General features: G+C 49.3%; 1 protein-coding gene across 1 annotated transcript in view; it reads right to left on the minus strand.

The window, feature by feature from the left end:
* Positions 1–2,624: 2,624 nt before the first annotated feature.
* LOC311616194 (uncharacterized protein C1orf94) overlaps positions 2,625–17,171 on the minus strand; it is a 38,794-nt gene continuing 24,247 nt past the window's right edge. Inside the window, exons 6-9 of the mRNA XM_084871341.1 lie at positions 16,224–16,399; positions 11,250–11,327; positions 8,098–8,294; positions 2,625–2,930 (exon numbers count right to left, since the gene is read on the minus strand). Coding sequence (XP_084727467.1) covers positions 2,855–2,930; positions 8,098–8,294; positions 11,250–11,327; positions 16,224–16,399 — 527 coding nt within the window. The 3' untranslated portion in view covers positions 2,625–2,854. The remainder of the gene's footprint in view (positions 2,931–8,097; positions 8,295–11,249; positions 11,328–16,223; positions 16,400–17,171) is intronic.

Here is a 17,171-nt window from a genome sequence, read left to right on the forward strand (position 1 = left end):
CCTTTTGCCTTTGTTTTGATGTGTTTCTTGTTGGGGATTGTCCATTTTTATTAAGCATAGGTCCCCAAAAGTTGATGAGGAGCTCTCTGTGCAGGGCATAATCAGAGGGTCATTTTCACTGGTACCTCCAAGTGCAATTCCGTTTCTTTGGAGGACCCTCCAAACTCCTGCCTCTTGGTTAAAGCCTAACTTGGCATAGGATGTATGTATATTTCACTCAATCTCCATTTTCCATGTAGACCCTCATCCCCATAATCCCTATGCATGGTCTGTAAGGTTACCTCAGAGAAAATTCCTCCTGTCTCCTGTAGAGCTATTTGTAGAGCTTTGTGGGGCCAGGATAGGAGTTACCTCTTACATCAACCCCTCAATTTTATCTCTCACCAGCACCACCTTTCATGGTGCCCAGTGCCTGGCACCTCCAATTTCTGAGACCTTCAGGATTCTGTGTGGGAAAATGGCTTGTTGCATGCTGCTATATCTCCCTCAGCCAGCATTTCACTGTGTTCTTCCCCTGTTCTTCTATTCTAAGGCATTTATTTACCATTTCTTCATCCCATTTCTGCCTTCCTGTATAGCAGATGGGATTGTTGCCTTTCCCTAGTTTCATGGAGAGTGAAGTTTGTATAGGTTCTCTTATTTTCCTTGCTATTTGAAGGTACATTTCCAGGGAAGAGGGACAGAACATAATTATTCTACCATCTTAAAACCACAAGAATACATTAAGTGGACATTAAGTCTCTCTTAAGCCTACATTATCTTTTAATCCTCACAATTAACATTGCCATTAGTGAAACTGAGGTTTAGTGAGGTTAAATTCTCTAACCAAGGCCAAGTTGGAAAGTGGCTAAGAACCTAGGTCTGGCCAAGGGCAAATCCAGGCTCTTTCTCTTCCTCTTTTGCCTTCAAACACTGAGATCAAGAGAGGGTAGAAAACTGTGGTCCAGCCTGAGTTAATACCTGAAAGTATAATATGAGAAAGCCTTTCAGGGGAGAAAGGGGCTCCTGCATTTGTGAGATCTTCTAGTGACCAGTGTTTCTCAGAATCCATGGAGAATCTAGGCTGAATCAAGGATAACAACAAAAAGTGATATACTGGAACTAGGGTCAGCCTTGGAGAAGGGCTGAAGAACTAAGGTGTGCCCCAGACTTATACCATGGAAGAGGCCTAAGTCCTAAGAAAATTTGGGAGATAAATTGGCTTCTGGGGACCCAGGAAAAAAAAAAGGCCAGTGAAGCCAATAGTGTCACACTGTGAGGGCAAGAGAAATGTTCCTGTGGGTACTGGACTTAAATCCGCAAGCTGAGACATGGGTGGCTTCCAGACCCCAGCTTCTCATTACTATCAGGATTAAAGCTCCCAATTTTCCCATACTTGGCTCTCACCACAGTCAGGTTGGGGTTGAGCTTTCAGGTGACCCACAGGGTTGGGGATAGAGCAACTTTGAATTGGCAGTGTTGGTCCCTCTGAATATTCGTAGTTTATTTTTTAGACCCAAAAGTAGGTACTTAGATTAACCTTCTATTGAATTCATCTTGTTACAGTTTGCCAAAGAATAGCACAAGGGTTTCATTTCATGGACCAGCCCTGATTGGTGATGGCTGCCTGGACCACCATGAGGAGAATAATTCTGTGGCTTTGTCCAGGCTCAGGGAATGGTTGCTTAGTGACGCCTGCAATGCTAGAGAATAGAAGAATTCAAGTGCATGTGCATAACTGGTTCCAGTCAGCTCCTCTTCCCCGAGTTGTGTCATCCATAAAAGTGATCAGGAAGCTCTCAATGTCTATATTCAAGTCACTAATAAAAGTTGATTGAGATATCCTTGGCTGGGTGGCTCAGTTGGTTGGAGCGTTGCCTGTATACCAAATGGTTGAGGGTTCAATTCCAGGTCAGGGCACATATGGGAGGCAACTGATTGATGTTCTCTCTCATATCGATGTGACTCTCTCTCTCTCTTTTTCTTTCTCTCTCTCTCTCTCTCTCTCTCTCTCTCTCTCTCTCTAAAATCAATTTTTTAAAACCCAACACATCCTTGGGTGAGGATTAAGAAAAAAACATGTTGATTGAGATAGATCCAAGAGCAGAGCCATTAGGTGCAGTTTTGAGATTGACCTGGAGTGTGGCATTGATAGACAACCACTGGATAGTCATGACTCACATTTAGCATTATTTTTTTTAATTCATTTCCAAGACACACTTTCCCATCTCGTGTCCAGAGAGTTTTTTCGGTAAAACCATCACCTGATAAGACAGAGGAGGGTGCATCTCTTTTTTCACCCATTCCTGAGGTACATAAATGGGAATGTTGAGAAGTGAAGAGATCACAGAATAGAAGAGAGAAGCCCTCAAGTTTAGGACCTCTGGGATACAATTTTTAGAGACCAGCACTTCAGGACTCCAGCTCATAGTCTCTCTTCCTGTCCTAAGTGAATGATGAGTCTCATTGGGAAAATGAACAATGTTATGCAGAACATAACAATAGCCGCAAACAAAAAACAAACCAACAGACACATTCTATTTCAAGCAGCTCATACTTTTATCATAAAATACAAACTTTCTAAAATTAAGTGTCTTACTTCTATTTTACCAACAACAACAAAAACAAAAATCACTCTTGTTAGCTAAATACAGGTGCATAAGTAGTTGAGCAAGTGAGTATGATGCTGAGGGGAACGGGGTGTGGTTTGGGCCATGTGTGTGAGTGTTGGTCAATAGATGAGTCTGGTCTTGCTGTCTTCTGTCTGCGACCTGGTCAGAACCTTGGCTTTCCAAACTTCCTACCAAGTGGTTGCAGCAGCCAGAATTCCAGAGCCCTTAGCCCTGACCCAAGGGCTAAGGTAGGAGGAGGAGATCTAAAAATTTATGCCATTCCCACTGGAGGAGAAATAAGGGCTATTCAGCAGGGGCCCACCAGACGACGAGCCGAACCTGGAAGAGAAAGATGACGGATGTCAAGATGAAATTCATAATGCTGGTGGAGAGATTAGGGAAAGTAATATTTTAATTTTGTGGCTGTCAAAGACTATCGCGATCATGACAGGCTTGGAGGCTAAAAGCTCCAGCATAATAAAAGTGCTATAGCTGTGGGAAAATAAAACATGAAACCGGTATAATTGGAGGACAATAAAGAGCTTTTTCTTCTGCTTACTTAGGTCAGGAAGCCCCCAGCAGTCTGTAGGGATGACTTCTAGGAAGCCTATGCTCTCACCGTGTCCAGAACCACAAAGTAGAGAATCTGAGCACCTTCGTTGTGGTCCTGCAGCCACTGTAACTGCCTTAGAGGACCAGGTGTGATCTTTAGGAAATTCCACCACAACAGAGAAATCAAATCCCGTCCCAGAGTGAGATCTAGGAGTCCAGACAATCTCAGGGCTCCTCTCCTCATCAGCGCCAGGAAGCTCCCCAACCCGACACAGGCTCTTTGTTTCAAAACCAGCTCAAGAAGTGAGCGGTGAGACATCGCGGAGTGCTTGGGAGTTTGCTGGACCCTGGGAAAAGGAAGAGCCAAGAAGATCGAAGCCTCACCCTCCGAGAGCAGAAATACGCACCCGTGTGCATTTTCTCCCAGGTATACCTCAATCGAGAGTTCAAAAGCCATCTCCTCCGTGAAACCTCCCCTGCCTGTTCCAGATGCAATCATTTACTCACACTTCTGGGATCCTTATGCAATTTTGTCACCCATCTGCTAGGATGCTCTGGATGAATGGGGACAGAGCTCAGTACGAATTGCAGCAGAGCAAATGTCTAGATTTAGTCTAATCCAGGGATTCTCAGTCACTTTTCAGCCGGGTAGACACATATTACAGGAGATTGTGCACGCTCGTGGCACTGTGCCATGAATTGACAAAATGACAAAGGCAGAGCGGGGTGGAAGGGGAGGGGAAAGGGGAGCAATGGGAACAAGCCGCTTTAATTTGTAATGCCTCAGCTTCTATCAGTATCTGCTGCTTGCCAAGTGTCCCTGGACAACGAGGCTTCAGATTTTGTTTCATTCCCTTCTCACTGAAACAGATTCCATGAGAGCAGGGACATTGTCTGGACGCCCCTCCGTTTCATACCCATAGCCCGGCCTGGGACCTGGCACAAGGCAGGTGCCTGATAAGCAATTAATGCTGGCAGTAACCGCACCTCTTTTTCCTCTCTTTCAAAAATCAGATTGGAATATAAATGATTGGCAGTGATGTTACTATAGAGATACCCTGGATTCTACTCGGATTTATAAAATAAAAGCCATAACCAATATTTCACATTTAATAACTCCCAGGAACAAATTACTCAGGGCGCACACCTCGCATCTTATCACCACACCCCAGGCATCTAGGCCCTTCTCAGGTTGAGATCTTCTGATCAGATCAACTGCCAAGGGCATGGACTGGACAGGAGGAACACTAGAGGGCCAGGAAGAGAGGTAGCCCATGTGGAGACGTAGTCCTCATGGAGAATTATCAAAGAATGCTTCCTGGAAGAAGAAAGCAGGCTTGAGCTGTCTCTTGAGCATGGTGACCTGTCCTGGTTTGCCTGGGACAGTTTCTATGCTGCTATTTCTAGTAAATTATTGTTTATGCTCCTTTTAATTCAATATTATTGTTTGAAAGATAAGTTGTGTGGCTATTGAATAATTTGCATTATTAAATATGCAAATTGATTTGGCCGAGGTAGGGGGGCTCCCTTGCTCCTTCCCTGAGAACATGGAGCCACCTGCTCCTTCCTCTCCCACTTCCTGTGGTTTAGTCTCTTGGTTCTCTCCTTTGCTCCTGACCCAGAGGGAGCACTGAGCCTCCTTCTCTCTAAGACCTGGGTCCTGTATCCTTTCCCGCCCAGAGCAGCCTCTCTTAGACCTTGTTCCATCTGGGACCACTGGAAGCTCCCCAACCCGACACTACTGCTGTGCTCAGAGCTCCCCTCTAAAGTGCCTTCATCTTGTTTTCATCTCTCTGTGACTCCCTCCTTCTCTGCCCCAGAAAATAATTTCTTCACTTGGCTTCCTGCACTCCTCCCTCTCCTCCATATCTTCTCCCACCGCATGCGGGTCTGCCTTACACCCTTTGCTGGTTCCTCCACATCTCGGCCACCTCTCCACATGTTGGAGGCCCTTGGTCTGTCCTACGGCCTCCTCTCTTCTCTATGTGCACGCACTCCCTGGGAGATCCCAAGCCTTTAAATATCATCTATATGTTAATGACTCCCAGGTTTCTAACACCAGCCCCGGCCCTTGCCCTGAGCCTCACATACAGCCACCTGCCTCTCACAGCTCCACTCACATCTCTGATTTCGCATATCCCAAACCAAACTCTTGATCAACAGATCTTCGCTGTAGCCTTCTTGACCTTGGCTGTTTGGCATCGCCACTCATCCAGTCACTCAAGTTATAAATGGAATCATGCTCCCTTCTTCTCTCCCGCATTCCACAGCCAACCATCACTAAGCCCTTCCACCAAGACAATAAACACTCTAGAGCTTTCCATCTCCTGCCCCACTGTCACTGCCTTGGTCCCCACCACCACCATCTCTGCCTCAGATGGCTACAAAAGCTCCACTCCTGCACACCTGTGACAGCTCTGACCCCACAGTCCATGCTTCATACCTCAGCCCACGTCTTCTTCTCTAGATAGAAAACTAGAGCATGTCCTCACCTGTTTGAAAGTCATCCTGGTAACTTCCCACAGTTCCTAAAAAAAAAAACCCGTACCATGCCTACAGGTCCTACCTAGTCCAGCCCTGGCTACTCCTCTGATTTCAATTCCACCCACTCGCTCTCACTCACTCACTGTGCGCAAGCTACAGTCCCCTGTGGGGCTGCTGCACTTCCCCTGCTTTCTGCCCACATGCATGCGTGGTTCATTCTCCCACTTCATTTAGATCTCAGCTCAGGAGACTTCCCTCCATTCCCTCTCCCCTCAACCCCGGCACCTGGCCTGAGTTTATTTCCTTGCTGCCTATTTCTCCCCTTGGAATGAGACAAGGAAAACATTGTCTGTTCTCTCCAGTCACCAGTGCCTAAAACAGTGCTAGACACAGAAAAGATGCCCAAGAAATACTTTCTGAATGAACAAATTGTTCCTTCTGGGGCCATAGTCCTATACGCTTTGCTTCACTTTTCGGACCTCACTCTCCAGTTTTTCCCCACCCAGAGCAGCCTCCATTCCACCCGGCTGACTGCCACCACTCCGGCCACTCTGCGCCTTTGCCCATGATGTGTCCTCCTGGCACCAGCCTTCCTCCTGCTTCTAAGACTGTTTCTTCCTAAGGCTCCTGCTCACTCCCTTTCCTCTCCCAGCCCCTATAGACAGCCAGCACCCGGGTCTCAACCCTCTCCTCTTACTGCTCCCAAGAGTGCTGACTGATGAGACCTCAGTATCACGCTCCCTCCCAAGTACATAAATATATACAGCCAGTTTTACAATGACTCCTTCTTCCCTTGAGCCCAGAGTCACAGTGTGGAATACGGGGAGTTTGCTGGCCTGCCGGTAGTCTGTCCTGATCCCTCTGTCTTCTCATCTACTCTCACCTCCAGGGAGCCGAGAACCTCTCATACAGACCTCTACAGTCACCTCCAGACCACTGCCCCCTCCTCTCCTGTTTCTCTGCTCCCAAGCCCATCTGTTCATTCTGTATGCACCAATCTGCATCAGATGCCCAGGTCTAGCAGCTAGGAGCCTTCAGGAATGCAGTCCCAGCGTCCTTTTTCCAATCCCATGTTCCACCTTTTTCAGGGATGAGTCTAACCATTCAACCAGACGCCTTTATTGCCCAGGCCTCAGGCTCCCTATGCACCTTAGAATCCAGGGCCTCACGTCTCCTGCCTGGAATGCCCTTCTCCAATCGCTGCTCACTGTCTACCCAGCAAAGATCCTGCCTTGTCCTCCAGCCACTTTGGTGGTCTCTACTTTGTCATAGCTCTAACATCACTGTGCCCGCATCTCATCACTCAGCTCTCAAAGGGGGTAACTATGTCCTAATCACCCAGGCTAAATTCATAGGAACTATGTGAAGTAATACAGAGCTTTTTGATATGCCCTACAAGAAAAAAGAAGAAAAATGAGGAGGGAAGGACAGAAGTGGGGGAGGGAGGAAGGCAGGCAGGGAGGGAGGGAGGAGGAGGAGAGAGAGAAGATGAAAGAAAAAAGAAAGCAAAAGGAAAAACAGGGTTGTGGGGTTTGGGTTAAAATAACATTATCGATTACCCTTTTGGACACTGCCAGGCACCCTTGGAAATGAAATGATCTGAGAATTCCAACAGTTACAAAATGTGTTTACTTTTGTTTCACACAGCTTTTCCCACACACATCTGACTACAGAAACCTCTTTCTAGCATTTATTCCTTTACAGGAGACACTTCAGGAAGTGCTGATTCGAAACTATGAGAGTTTGGGGACACACATCAACACTTGAGTTTGGTCCTAGTTCTATAAACCAAACTGGGCACACGCTCCCCAAGGTGTGCCGGGAGACTCGGAATCCCAGGAGCCCTTGCCTGACTCTCAGGACGTCCCTATCAGTTGGAGATTTGCTGAGAGGGAGTGAGCAGCGCCCTGTTATTACATTAAAACAACAAACAGAGACGTATGACCTAAGCAGCATGGAAAATTTGTGTGGAATTTTCGGCCAACAGGTCAAGTTTGTGTCGGCTGCTTGCTGCTAAGCCCCTCTCCTCTGCTTGCTGTCCGGGGTACTTTGGAGGGAAGGCGTGGGCAGCCCTGATAAGCCTTCGGCGGGGCCTGCTGTGGAGTCAATGGGATGTTCTAGAGATTAGCCTGGCGAGGAGCTCAGAGGGCAGTGAGTGGGGGAGAGCTGTAAGAGGATTACCTGGCCGCGTCCTGTTGTAAACCAAGCGAACTGGTAAAGGCAAATGTGCCAGGTCCACCCCCTGCCCCCTGCTGTGCTGGGTGCCACCACTAGGGGGTGTGCAGTGCAGCCCCGAAACGAAGTGGGCCAACAGAGGGGCCCACCAGGCCCCAGATACTGCTCCCCTCCACCCACAGGACATCCCTCCCCCTCTGCCCCCCAGCAGTGAGGCCCCAGGTACTGTCCTCCCCTGTCCAGCAGCTTTCTGGTGATAAGCTAGACTTCCAATGCAGGCCAAGGACTCACTCACCCATATGGCTGGGGGAAGAGGAACTGCGGCCCATCTCCTGCCATGGGGGAAGGGTCTCGGGGGTTGGTGGACAGCTTCGGAGGTGTCCTCTGAGGGTACGAGTAGTTGGGCTGGACGAAGGGGATGTAGCTCAGCAGAGGGGTGTAGGAGGAGCGAAAAATCTGCTGTCCCATTTGCACTGGGTTGTATGGTGTCACCTGCAGATCAGAGAGAAGAAAGAGGTGAGGTCCAGCAGAGCCCAACACTTCCAAAATATCACCCCACCCTCAACCCTAACCCTAACCCCAGCCCTATCGCTCGACCCTGTGTCTCTCAGGCAACACGTTGGAATGGTAAAAGCACAGGGCTCAACTCTGGACATGGGTTTGGTAAGTGACTGAATTCAGCCGAGCCTCAGTTTCCTCATCTGTAAAATGGGCACACTATCTCCATTGTGTGGGGACCGAGTCCGCTGATGTAAGTAGAGTCTGAGACATACTAAGTAGCAAATAAACATTTCCATTCTCTTCCCTACATCCCCTTTTCCCTCTGTCAGTAACCATCCTCAATGCCCCTTATTCATCTTTAAGTCGACTATCTCAAAAAAAAGCTGTTGAGATCAAAACATCCCTGGCTTCTAGCTCAGGCCCTCAACAGGGTCCAAGTATAAGGCAGCCTCACCCAGTGAGAATTCCTGTGCTGGGTGCTAGAAGGGTTCCATATCCGCTTTGCCTTGTACAGCAGCCGCCAGCCATATTCACAAATGTGATATGTGAATAAAGACCTGAGTTTTTCCATTTTACTTAATTTTAGTTGATTTAGATATAAGTAGCCACACATGGCTAGTGGTTTCTATATTGGACAGTGTGAGTCCGGGAGGAAGGGCCAAAAAAGGGCAATGGAATTCAGCCTTCACCCTAGAGCAAAATAGGAACTCAGTGGGGTTTGCGAGACCACCTGGATCATACCCCAACCAAAAATGGGGCTCCTGCAATCATGCCCCTGGCAAGGCAGGGACCCCATCTGCCTTATTTCCTAACATAGTTTCAGTCCAAAGATAGTGCCTGGCACACAGGAGCTGCTCAATAAACATCTGTTGGGTGAATGCAAGAAGGAAGGAGAGAGGAAGTGGAAGGAGGAAAGAAGAGACCGCTAAGTCTCTGCTTGGATACCTACACTGACACGGAGCTCATGACATCCTGAGCGCCGCACGCCCCCACTGACAGCTCCAAATATCAGGGAGCCCTCGCTCCCCTGTGAGAGCTGCGTCCGCCCTTCTGAGTGCTGAGGCAAGCTGCCTCCAAACGGGGGAAGCTGCCCTGCTGGGCCTCCACTTCAACAGCAAGAGCCTGGGGTCCAGGCTGCTCGGGGATTCAGCTCTTGGACAGCCCTCTCTCACCCTGGCGCCTACTGAGAGCTTGGGGTGCGCCCTCCAGATGGATTCTCTCATTTAAACCCCAGCCAGACTGTGAGGTAGGACCACTAGTATTCCCATTGTGGAGACAAGGAAACTGGGCTCAGAGAAGCTAAGCCTCTTGTTTAGTGTTCCGTACCTCTGTGCTTGCCCCTCTGGAGCCCTGAGCCCTCCCCACGCCCTCCCCATATCCCCCCCAGTGGATGGATAGGATCTGGTGAAGCTGGACATGGGCACCAAAACCCCAAGGTGCTGAGGTCAGAAAGATTTGAGATCTTTCAGAGAAAACCCAGGGAGGCACCTCCCAGGTCAGCGTGGCCGATAATACCTCTGGTTTCCTTTGTAGAGGGGAGAAGGGGGGACCTGGGAGGAGACGGACATGAGAGATAAGCTTTATTCAAAAATGTGCCCCTAACCACATGTAACTGATAAGGGCCATAAAACAGAGCTGTGTGTACTGCTCTGGAACCAGGTGCGTGACAGACGCTTTGCTGACAAAAGCGGTGAGAGAATAGTGTGCCCAGAAGGCCTCGTCTGTACAAAGACGTTTGTATCAGTAGACATCACGGGAAAAATACCCAAGGAAACCTGTACCAGTGATTGCCTCTACGAGTCATGTTCTTGTATCACCTTCTCAAATATATGCATTTACATAACGTTGTCGAGAAATGTTCTCTTTGAAGCTAGGTGGATGGTATCACTTGTGGGGTGAAGGTGACGTGGGTGAGACTCTGTGAACCAGACTGCCTCTCGTCTCCGCATCTCAGGATGCAAAGCTCCCACTGAAGAAAATGCAGCAGTCCTGGTCCATGGGATAAAGTAATCTATACCTGTGTCCCTTCTCTATCCTCTGGAACATTCCACCTAGTTCTGGTCAGAGGTGCAGTTTGCAGAAAAGGGGTGGGGCTCCCTGGGGAGAGAGGGGAGGCCGAGGAGTCCGTGAGTTGAGTGTGGGGCTTGTCTACCTGTGTGTGAGGGTGCAAGGCCAGCCCGAGCATGCAGCAGGTGTCAAGCTTCTTTCCTCACCCCTCTCCCCCACTCCCATCCCAAGACACTCAGCATCTCTGGGCATGCTGCTTTGTGTTTGGTGCGCACCCAGCTCAGTGGCATGTACAGAACTCTATCTTTGTGTCTCTGTATGTTTGTCTCTGCTGCTTTATTGTGATACTGTATTTCTCTATGTGTATGTATAAGAGGCAGTCAACCACCATGTGATTTGGTATGGCCAATGGAGGGCAGGCACACGTTACCATACCAGCTCTGAGCTGAGGCTCCTGGGACATGGGGTGTCACCCATTGTGGCAGGAGCAAAAGCTACTACATCCTCAGCACACATCCACACAGGCCTGAACCGAATCCTAGCCCGGCTCAACCGATCCACAGACTGAGTAAAAAGTATTTATTTTTGAAAATCTATGAGAGATTGAGGCTTTTTTTTTTTTTTTCCAAAGCAAAAGCTAACTTATATGCCAACTTTATAACCCTAGTTTTCTCATCTCTAACCTGCCTTACAGGGTGGTAATGAAGGTTAAATTAGTTAATACTGGTGAAAACCTTAAACCAGGGCCCGGCACACAGCAAGGGCCCCATAAGTGCCAGCTGTATTACCACCTGGGGATGCCGGTTTGTGCCCACCTACATGCTAGTATCTGTTTGTACTTTGGCCCATGAATGGGCCAAAAAGTATGGCTGGTGACCAGGTTTTTGGCCTGAAGGCCTTCATGGAGCTGGGACAGAGGTAAGGAGGTCATCTACTCACCTGTCGGGGATAACATCCCAGCTGGGGGTGCAGGGCCTGCTGATAGGGCATCCTGGCTGCCCGCTGTGGGTACAGGCCCTGGGGAGAGAAGGAGAGGCTTAGTACTGAGGGGTGAGGGGATCCCAATCAAAGGGCAGCCACTCAACTCAGTTTCTATGCCACCGCCCTGCAGGCCAGACCCACTGGGTGCCAGGTCCAACTGGCATCAGGCCAGGCACGCACAACTCACACCACACAGGAAGCACAATTCACTGCTCTCTTGGTGATTATTTAAGGAGAGAGCTTCAGGAGCCCAACTGCCTCTTACATCCCAGCTTCTGCCTGTGTGACCTTGGGCAAGTCACTTCACCTCTCTGAGCCTCTTTTCCCTTGTTTATGAAAGTATGTGTGTCCAAGACTGTAAAGCCCGTGAAGGCAGCCACATTCTCTTTATTGCTGACTACACTCCTCTTCTAAGTTACTTTCCCCTGCCCCATTCCTGCCCCAAGACAGGAGGTATCCATGTACGTATGTGTGTGTGTGTGTGTGTGTGTGTGTGTGTGTGTGTGTGTGTGTAAGTTTGCACCTGCTTATTTACGCGCATTCGCACGTGTGCTTCCTTTTGTGTCGCAGTTGTATGTTTCCGTGTACAAATGTGCCACTATGAACCCAAGGGCATTAGTTTGGGTCTCTGCTGGGGTCTGTCTATATGCCCACCAAGCCTGTCTCTGGACCTTATGATGAGGACCGGTGTGACGATGAATGAGTTAATAATGCATTCAAAGGGCTCAGAGCAGTGCCAAGCACTCAGTAAGGAATCTACACATGTTAGGTATTTTTTAGTATCTCTCACTGTACAAGCCCCCCTTCCACACACACAACGTGCATGCACAGCAGAACAGCTGCTGTGGATGGGGCAGCCCAGGACCCCTCCAGTCTCAGACTGCCTCTCCCTGCCAATCCAGAGTCCCCTCCTAAGATTCAGCTCAATACTCAAAGCATCCCTAGACTAGGAAGTCTTTCCAGAAGATGCCTCAGTTCTGGGCTCTCCTTGTGCCAGTTATCAACGTGTTGCTGGATGACCCAGAGCCATGGGGTCCTGATATAGGGTCTGGGGGAAAGTCTCCTGACTCTCCTTCGGCCCCTCTTCCAAGCCCCTGAAGGCACACGTCCTCTCGCAGCCCCTCCTTGCTCTCTGCTCTTGTGCACCAGACACTTGACCATGGTGGAGCCTCTCCCTCTCCCACCAACCCCTTCACCTGAAGCCAGTGTGCCAGCTCCTTTTTCCTCCAAGCCTCGTGGCCTAGGGCATCCCCACTCACCACCGTGACCACAGCCTGTCCCTGCATTCTGGCCGTGGCCTGCACCTGGGCAGAGAGGGAGACAGACGGGGCTGCCCTGCCTCTTCCCAGGCCTCCGTAAGCTCCAAGGCCAGGGTTCCCATATAGCTCCTCTGTTTCACTCCATGCTACACCCCTTCACCCCATTAGCACTCAGCTCTGCTCTGCACAGCCAGTGCCCCCAGGCTGCCATCCTCCCCAGGCCAGCTGGAATAGGCTACCCCTAGGATCTGGGCAAGACAAACAGCTGCCCACCCTGCTCTGTCCTCTAAAAGCGACATTGTATGACTGTGAAGACGTTTCTAGCTGTTTGACTTGCAATTCTGTAAAATCACAAGCAAGGGCAAACAAACACTCATTGTTCTTTGCTTGGGGCCATGGCCTCTCTGAATGCAGCCTCCCTCCTTAATGGGGAGCAGAGTTCTTTCATGCCACGCAGCCCGGAGCCTCTGGAGCTCTGGTCCTGAGGGCTTAGTCTTCCAGGCCTGCCTTCCTCCGCAGCGGAGCTCGGAATGTGTTGGATCTGGGACCTCCCCTTTACTCCCATGCCAAGCAGGAAAAGAGAGCAGGATAAACTGTTCCCCCTTTCTCCTCTCTGTCTCCAGGTCTGCGAGCCCCTGGCCCTGTTTTCTAGGGAGATCAGAGCTGAATAATAATAAAAACCAACACCCGTGTCATACTTTAGGTTTTACAAAGCTCTTTCCCATCCATGGACTCAATTAACCTTACAACCGGATCAAATGGCTGCTGCCGCTGCTGCTGTAATTAGAATGAAACCAGGGCTCAGAGCATGTGCCTCACTCGCCCAAGGCCACACAGTGTGGAAGCAGCAGGATTCTCTTAAATGTCTGCTGATTGCAAACCTGACTTATTGTTATTATCCCAGGCCCCTTGATGATGAGAAGCTGCGAGAAGGTAAATTAGGCTGTCCTTCTTTACCACCTGTGGGGGCGGGGAGGAGGGGTCAATTTCTTCAGTCTGGGCCCAGTCAGCACTGACACTGCCTTGCAAGACCCAGGGGTCCTCCCAGCCAGGGCCTCCAACCGCTTGTGCCCAGAAGCCAGGGAACCCAGAGTCAGTCCTACAACACAAACACTTGCATCTCTTAAGACCAAAGACCTTCCTGCTTAAAAGAACCATATGATTTCACTCAGAGGGAGGATATAAAACAGAAAGCACCAAATGAGCAAACAAAACAAATGCACAGACAATAGTGTGGTGATTACCAGACGGGAGTAGGGGAGAGGAAGATGAAGAGTTAGATAAAGGGGGTCAAATAAACGGCAATAGAGCAATAGAAGGAGACTAGACACTAGATGGGGGATGGTGGGGGGGGGGGGTAAGCACCCATGCAATATACAGATGATGTATTATAGAATTGTACACTTGAAACATATATAATGTTATTAACCCATTTCACTCCATTTAATGTAAAAAAATATGCATCCAAATCTCACCATTGCAAAAGGTCAAGTCAGAAGGAGTGAGCGTAGCAAAGAGATATTATCTGCACTTTGCAAAGCAAACCATGGTGAATCAGCTTTGCACAGTGAGCCCTGAGAGTGCATACTAGAGGAACTGGTTTACACTAAATATAACGATGCCGTCGGTTCTCTTTCCGCAGTGGGGGTGCCCACACAGTGCTGGCCTGGAACCTCTGAACCCCCTCACCTTGCCAAAGCTCTTCTGCAGTCAGTGCAAAGCAAAGGTTTTTACAATTATTTAAATAAGTGAGCAAATAATAAGTAAAAATGAGCGTGTCAGTGAGTAGTGAAGAAATGGCTGAGTCATGAGCGAGCACACGTGGACGAACACTGCTGACAGGGTTGGTGACTCTGTGAGCACACAAACAGGGACCTGGGCAGGGACAGCATTCGAAGTGTGGAAAGCACACACTTTGCTTTCCTGTAGGTCATGATTCACGATCACCTTAATGGTGGCGCAGGAGGCCTTCTGCCCCCTGTGAGGAGAGGATGGGCACTGTTCTCTCAAGGAAACAACCAAAAAATCTTGAAAAAAAAAATCTTTTGAAGAGAAAAAGAGAGATTTTGCTAAAGTCCTTTAGCTCCATTTAAGAGCAGGGGTGCCCCCACGGCAAACTGCGGCTCTCGAGCCACATGTGGCTCTTTGGCTCCTTGAGTGCGGCTCTTCCACAAAATACCAAGGCCTGGGCGAGTGTATTTTGAAGAAGTGACATTAGAAGAAGTTTACGTTTAAAAAATTTGGCTCTCAAAAGAAATTTCAATTGTTGTACTGTTGATATTCAGCTCTGTTGACTAATGAGTTTGCTAACCATTGCCCTAACCAGTTTGGCTGAGTGGATAGAGCGTTGGCCTGCAGACTGAAGGGTCCCGGGTTCGATTCTGGCCAAGGGCATATGCCCTGGTTGCGGGCTTGATCCCCAGTAGGAGGGAGGGGCGTGCAGGAGGCAGCTGATCAATGATTCTCTCTCATCATTGATGATTCTATCTCTCCCTCCCTCCTCCTTCCTCTCTGAAATCAATAAAAACATATATATATATATATATATATATATATATATATATATATTTTTTTTTTTTTTTTTAATTTTATTATTTTTTTTAAGAAGCTCTGAGAGGCTGTATATGGAGTTGGGAAGACAGCTCTCGCCCGCTGTAAAGGGGGAAATGACACAGGACCCAAGGGTGGTGGGAGAGGCACAGAGACAAGACCAGAAGACTTCCCGCAAATTTCTGTCTCTCGTTGCCCTCTACGGGCTTTGCCGGGCGGCAAATTCTCAAGAACATGGCCCACAAGTTGGAGTTTGTTCCCATCCTTTCCCATACACCAACACGCCATGCTGGAGGAGCCAGGGAGGGGTCAGGAGCCAGGAATCTTAGCCACTGAGCAGCTTTCTGACAAGCTGAGCACTACCTCGAGGGATTATTAAGCTATTGGATCGGACTATGGTTTAAACCAGAATGGACGTTTATTTGATTTCTTTCCTCCTTCCACCCAGTGGGCGGCAGCTCTTAAGGGAGATTAAATAGACAAACTACAGAAACTGCATTTACCTGAATAATAAGTTCTGTGAGTAAAATTCCCAACCTTGCTATGAGTGTTTCACCATCCCTTTGTGTCTGCCTGGCTACTAATTTCATTTCAGCTACGAGTCCAAGACCAAGCAGTGTGCCGCCTTCACGAAGTCTGCTCAGATGGTTCAATGAAGTCACCATATAACTTGTCATTCGTACCAGGACACTCGAGAGTGAAAGGGGCGCTATTCATAATTATTCGGGGACAAAAGACCTAAGCTGGAACTGTCCCAAGCCATCTAGGATGCATGTCGTCGGACTATAAAGGAAGTCACAGGAAGTGAGTGGGGAAGAAGGACTAGGCTGTCATCCTATCCTGGGAGCCTGAGCACTGAACAGGCCAGAGCTGGCAATGCAGCTCTGGAATGCCCAGCCCAGAGTGAACTGGAACTCAGACAAAAGAAATTGGAAATATATATATATAGAAATACATATCCAGGTGTGTGCACCAAATAGTTGGTCTGATGTGGCCACAGTGAAGAAATTAACTAATGTCAAGGTTCTCTGTGATTTAGGCATCCTGCTAGCGGCAGCTCCTCTGTGGTGGGAGCCTGCCTGGATGGCCGCCTGGAAAGCAGACCCAGAACCCGCTCACTCACCTGATACTGTGGGAAGGTGGAGTGATTTGTGAACGCTGGCGGAGGTGGATAGTTCAAGTTCAGCCAGAGTGGCTGGTTCAGGGATGCTGAGGCCAAGGTGGTGGCAAAGCGTGGGGTGAAGACGTTCCCTGTGTACTTGAGGTTGTTCTTGTCCCCCGCCGTCACAGGTGGGTTAACTGTAAGTCACAGGAGAGGTTTCAGTGGCTGAGGAAGGGAGAGGCCAGGACACCCTCAGCAGGACTGTTCCTGGGATTAATATTCTCAGAGGTCGGGTTTTTTAAGCTCCTCTTGGCTTCTTTAAGTGAATTTCCAGGTATAGGAAAACACCATTCATTCACACCTTGCCAATTTGGAAGGGGTGAGACGCCCAGCTGGGTCTGCCTTGGAGCCTCTCTCTCCATCACTCACTAGTAAAGGAGGCAGTGGTATACTAGTGGCCCAGTGCATGAAATTTGTGAGAAGGCCTACACCTTCTCCAATCTGGGACCCCTCAGGGGATATCTGACTGCTGGCATCCGGGACCACTAGCTCCTAATCACTCACCTGCCTGCCTGCCTGATAATCCCTAACCACTCTGCCTGCCAACCTGTCCACCCCCAACTGCCCCCCTTGCCAGCCTGCTTGACCCCAATTGCCCCCCCCCCCCGCTGGCCTGCTTGCCCTCAGCTGCCCCCCAGCACCAGCCTGATCACCCCCAACTGCCCTCCCCTCCTGGTCTGATCCTCTCTAACTGCCTCTGCCTCAGCCCTGCCACCATGGCTCTATCTGGAAGGATGTCTGGAAGGTCTCCCGGTCTAGTTAGCATATTACTCTTTTATTAGTATAGATATTAGTATAGATAGAGGCCTGGCACATGGGTGGGGGCCAGCTGGCTTGCTCTGAAGGTCCCGGATCAGGGTGGGGTCCCCTTGTGGGGCGGGGCCAGCCTGGGCGAGGGGCTGGGGCATT

Source organism: Pipistrellus hanaki (genome assembly GCF_964339955.1).
Source record: "Pipistrellus hanaki genome assembly, chromosome: 2".
NCBI classification, from domain to species: Eukaryota; Metazoa; Chordata; class Mammalia; order Chiroptera; family Vespertilionidae; genus Pipistrellus; species Pipistrellus hanaki.